This window comes from Myotis brandtii, unplaced genomic scaffold (genome assembly GCF_000412655.1).
Source record: "Myotis brandtii unplaced genomic scaffold, ASM41265v1 scaffold390, whole genome shotgun sequence".
NCBI lineage: Eukaryota > Metazoa > Chordata > Mammalia > Chiroptera > Vespertilionidae > Myotis > Myotis brandtii.
In genome coordinates, this window is record NW_005364954.1 from 966,953 (window position 1) to 971,886 (window position 4,934).

The 4,934-nt window shown below is 59.8% G+C and overlaps 1 protein-coding gene across 1 annotated transcript in view; it reads left to right on the forward strand.

The window, feature by feature from the left end:
- Positions 1–4,934, forward strand: part of OC90 (otoconin 90) — a 32,035-nt gene that overhangs the window by 155 nt on the left and 26,946 nt on the right. The window contains exon 2 of the mRNA XM_014544990.1: positions 2,387–2,474. Within this exon, the coding sequence (XP_014400476.1) occupies positions 2,429–2,474 (46 nt within the window). The 5' untranslated portion in view covers positions 2,387–2,428. The remainder of the gene's footprint in view (positions 1–2,386; positions 2,475–4,934) is intronic.

Consider the following 4,934-nt stretch of genomic DNA (forward strand, 5'->3'; position numbering starts at 1 on the left):
AAAGGCAGAACTGGGTGAAAGAAGAAAAGGAAGGGAGTCGGGGGAGAGGGAAGGAGAGAGGGAGGGAAGGGGAGGAATGGATAGAGAAAGACGGGGGCAGGGTGGTGGTGGACTGCTCCCGGGTGTAGCCAGCAACCAAGGGCGCCCCAAGCCCTTGTCCGAGCAGCAGCAATGCCAGGGAAACACCGCCAGGTGAATTCACTGGGGCACCCATCCAGGAGGACCCTGCAATCACTCCCCCCCCCCCCCCCCCCCCCGCAGGGAATGGATCCTGCATCATGGCCGGCCTTCCCCAGCTCCCCCTGCACCAGGCACGCACCACATGTACCAGGCTTAGCCCTTTAACCTCCCGACGCCCCATGAGGCACCGCCACGTGGGCATTTACCGCCACAGAACGAGCTGCAGCAGCTTCCACGCCTGGCTCAGGGCGCGGTGAGGGCAGAGCCTGAGCCCCACCCGGGTGTGCCCCTCGGACAGGCCCCGCTCTAGGGCCTCCCCATACTGCGGGGCTCGGGGTGTGCAGACCAAGGTGAGGCCTGGGCCCCTCAGTCCCACAGGACAGCACTGCCCACCTGCTCCTCCCCCAGGGCCACGGCAGCCCAGCGGCTTCCGGTGCAAACGAGGAAAAGGCATCTTTCCTCCAGGTGGACACAGCCCCACCCAGGGCCCTGACCTGGCCATCAGGGGGTGCTGGGTGCCCAGGAGGGGGCAGCCCTGGCCCTGTCCCCCCCAGATCCTAGTGTGCCCGTCCAATCCAGGCTCCCTCACCACTGCTGGGGCCGCCCGGGTTTCCCTTTCCTTAGCCCAGCCGGGGGTTGTGCCGCGGGCCTGCCCAGCAGGTGTCACAAATGACCGGGAATTGAACCACGACCTCCTGGTCCATAGCTCAACGCTCAACCACTGAGCCACGCCGGCCGGGCGCACCTTACCCTTTGTGTTCGTTCAGCCCACATTTACTTTACAGCCACCAGGCTGTGCTAGGTCCCGGGGAGGCTCGGAGCAGCGATCCCACAGCCTACAAATGCCTCCTCCTCTGAAACGCCTTCCTCAGTACCAAGCCCCGCCCTCCAGGTAGAGTGGCCCCCACAGCCCTGGGCGCCTATGCAGGACCTTGGGGAGAGGGGCAGCCTCCTTGTCTGGGAGGACAAATAGGAGGCAGTGCCCCCTCGACCCCCCCACCCCGCCGTTGGTGCAGCCTTGCAGGGGGCGAGCTGAGAGTTGAGCACAGGCTGCATTTCAGCCCCTCCTTGCTGGCTCAGGGCCTCACTCTGGCCCAGTGTGCGACTTGGATGGCCGTTCCCAGCAGCCCGATGCGCCACGGGGTCACATGATCACATGGTCACATTGTCTTATCACACTTGGTCCTAAAAACACGCTCTAACGCAGAATAGCCGTGCTCAACCATCCTCCGTCTGACATTCTTTAAGGAGTAACACCCCCAGGAGTTAAAATCATTTAAAACCCCTCTGGTCTGTAAGGTTTTTTCCTTCCCGGGGAAACGCATGGCTGACCTGCTTGAGTGCAGGCAGCACCCACCAGGGTTAACTGCTGATCTGAGCACAGGGCAGCGGCGACTGACATGGTGGGTTCCTGGACCCTGTCCACCTTGGCCCTTCCCCATGGCAGCCCGAGGCACAGCTCTCTGACCCCTGGGACAGCAACAGAGTGTTCAAATCGCTCAGAAGCCAAGGCAAGGAGGCGGCAAGAGGGAGCATAACTGGCTAGCAGGCAGCGCCGTCACTCCACGGCCAGATTTCTGCGCGTTTCGGGATGCTGGCGTCGTCACCTGCGGGTCAAGTACAGCTCAACTGGCCCCAGTCAAAGCGGAGTGCCTGCTCAGCTGCCTCCCTGCCAGGGGCCGGTAAACACGGCACAGGTGCGGCGTGTTATCCTCACCTTGCGGCCCAGGATCCCTGACACACAACGAGAGACCGTGGAATGAACGAGATGTTTCTTCAAGGAGCACCCTGTTAAGTTTCCATTTTACAGATGGGTAGACTGAGTCTCTTTGGTGGCATAGTGTTAGTTAGGGGCGAAGCCGGGACCAGAAGCCTTTCAGGCTTTCTCCTAGGCCCGTGGTTGGCAAACTGCGGCTCCCGAGCCACATGCGGCGTTTTGGCCCCTTGAGTGTGGCTCTTCCAAAGCCTTAGGAGCACCCTAATGAAGTTAATAACAATGTACCTACCTATATAGTTTAAGTTTAAAAATTTTGGCTCCCAAAAGAAATTTCAATCGCTGTACTGTTGATATTTGGCTCTGCTGACTAACGAGTTTGCCGACCACTGTCCTAGGCCCTCACTGCCTGTGGGACAAGGGCCCCTGTGGCTTCTTATTTCGGGGGTTTCGGGAAGCGGACTCGTCACCCCCCGCCGGCTTCTCTCCCAGGAGGCTGCTCCTGTCCCGCCTCGGTCCGTCCTGGGCTCCACGATGGCCGCGCTTCTCCTCATCGGCATGCTGATGGCCCCGGGTGCGGGTGAGTGTTGGTATTTATGCCGCCTTCTGCTTAGCGTGTGATTACTTAACCTGATCCCTGGGACCGATTGTCGAATTGCGTCTGACCTGCTCCTGCCTGCGCCATCCCCTTGCCTAGTGAGGGATGGACAGCAAGGGCGCATGAGAAGCTGTAGGTTTGATGCAACTGACCGCTTGGAGCACGCTGTCTGCATGCGGCATGGAAGGCGAGGTGGGGAGCCCGGGAGCACAGGCCAGGTGGCCGGTGAGCGATCTTCTCCCTGCCTGGTGGCACCCCTGCCCCTCGCCCCTGTGCTCAAGGCCCGCTGTCCCTTGTGCTGCTGTCCTTGGAGCGGCCTTGCACCCCGTCCTCCCCACTTTTGTAGGAATGGCCAGGGTAGAAGGTGAGAACTTGCACCCCCCGCTCTAAACTTGGTCCCATGCCACCAAAACCTGGTCATCGAAGTAATTTCTTGGCAGCTGGGGTAGCAACAGCTCCATTTCGAGTCTTGGTTTTGAAGCTGAGTCTTCAGTGCCGTCTAATGTTCTTTCTCGTTCGCACGTTTGTGTCGCTCTCAACACCTCAGCCCACTTCGCCCACTTCTTTCCTCCCACGGCGGGGTGGGCACTGTCGTAACCGAGGTCAGTCTGTATCTGGGCCTTCTTCTCCGTCCGTTCTCAGCTTCAGGAAAACTCGACCAGCACACCCTCCCCTCTAAGGCAGTGAGGGTGAGGCGAGGGGATCCACAAACATCACTGGTAGTTTATTTTGACCACGACCCAAGTCAGCGGACGGTACAAGAGGGTTGCTGGTTACCCAGAAGCTTGTCAGTTGAAATTACAGCATGACCTCTACGTAAGACTCAAAGTCTTCCCTCAGGCCCAGACCCTCCCAGACTCCACCCGAGACCTTCTTTCTAGGCAGAGAGGACCAGCCGCCTCGACAAGTTGCTGGTTCAAGTAGGAGATGGTTGGGCAGAGCGAGGCAGGGGCCGGATCAAGGAAAGCCTGTGGTCAGTGGGTCTCAGTCTCACCTGCAATAATAAAAGCGTAATATGCAAATCGGCCGAACGACCGAACACTCTATGACACGCACTGGCGCCAGGCCAGCCAAGGCGGGTGCAATGCAATTGGTTAGGGGGGGGATCGCCCCATGATCACCCCGCAGAGGGAGGCCCAGGCCGTGAAGGCCACCATCGCCCCATGATCACCCCGCAGAGGGAGGCCCAGGCCGGGTGGGCAGGGCCTCCCTCTGCTGGGCGATCGATCTTGGAACCCCACAATCGATCGCCCCCCAGAGGGAGGCCCAGGCCAGCCAAGTGATCACACCCCACGCCTGTCGCCCACAGAAGGAGGTGTCCGGTGGCGGGGAAGGGGGGGCGGGACAGTGCCGCACAGATAGCAAGCAGTGGCAGCGGTGGGGGTGGAGCCAGCTGCCGGCAGCTGGGGGAAGGAAAGCTCTGATAGGCCCTGATCGCTGACCAGGCCTAGGGACCCTACCTGAGGGGTCCAGGATTGCAAGAGGGCACAGGCCGGGCTGAGAGACACCCCCTCCCCCCGCACAAAATTCGTGCACCAGGCCTCTAGTTGTCTATAAAATGCTAATGATGACAATACCTGCCTCACAGCATGGGCAGAGGGCGGATGGGGTGCTGTGTGCAGAAGGAAGCCAGGAACAGTCTGCATGCATGTCAGCTCCGCTCATGGCCACCTTTTACTGAATCGGCGCATTATTCTGGTGAACTTCCTCCTTATGTTCCTTCGGGCCTTCTGTCTCCCCTCCCCCACCCCTCTGCACTGAGTGCGCCAGTCTAGTCCTCCGAGATAAACAGTTTAAAATCCAGGGTGACTCTTTAGGCTGCTAATGAAGATGTGTGGGCGCTGATATCCTGAAAGTGTGCGTGCAGGGGCCAGCACCCCCTGTTAGCACCTGTCAGTAACGGGGTCCCCTCCACCCTCTGGAACAGGGTCCCCGTGACCAGCTGCACAAAGGAATGCCGGCGAAGGGATTGTCAAGGAGCCGGCAATATTTTTTTAAAATATATTTTTATTGATTTCAGAGAGAGGAAGGGAGAGGGAGAGAGAAACATCAATGATGAGAGAGAATCACTGATCAGCTGCCTCCTGCACGCCCCCTACTGGGGATCAAGCCCGCAACCTGGGCATGTGCCCTGACCAGGAATCAAACCGGTGACCTCATGGTTCATAGGTCGAGGCTCAACCACTGAGCCACGTGGGCGAGCGGGCCATGTTTCACGGTGGCGGCTGGAGTATTCTTAGCTGCTGGCGGGTATGCTCTCTAATAGCTGCTGAGGCCCTTGGGCCAAATGCACCCAGCGAGTTGATTCCATGGGCTCTGGGATACGAGCTCAAATGGAACTGAGTCCCCAGCGCCTCCTGCTGGGGAACCTGTGTTGCTTCCTTCAAGCGCCGCCAGGACACCCCGCGCAGGGCGGGCGCCAGGGAAACACGCACCGGATCG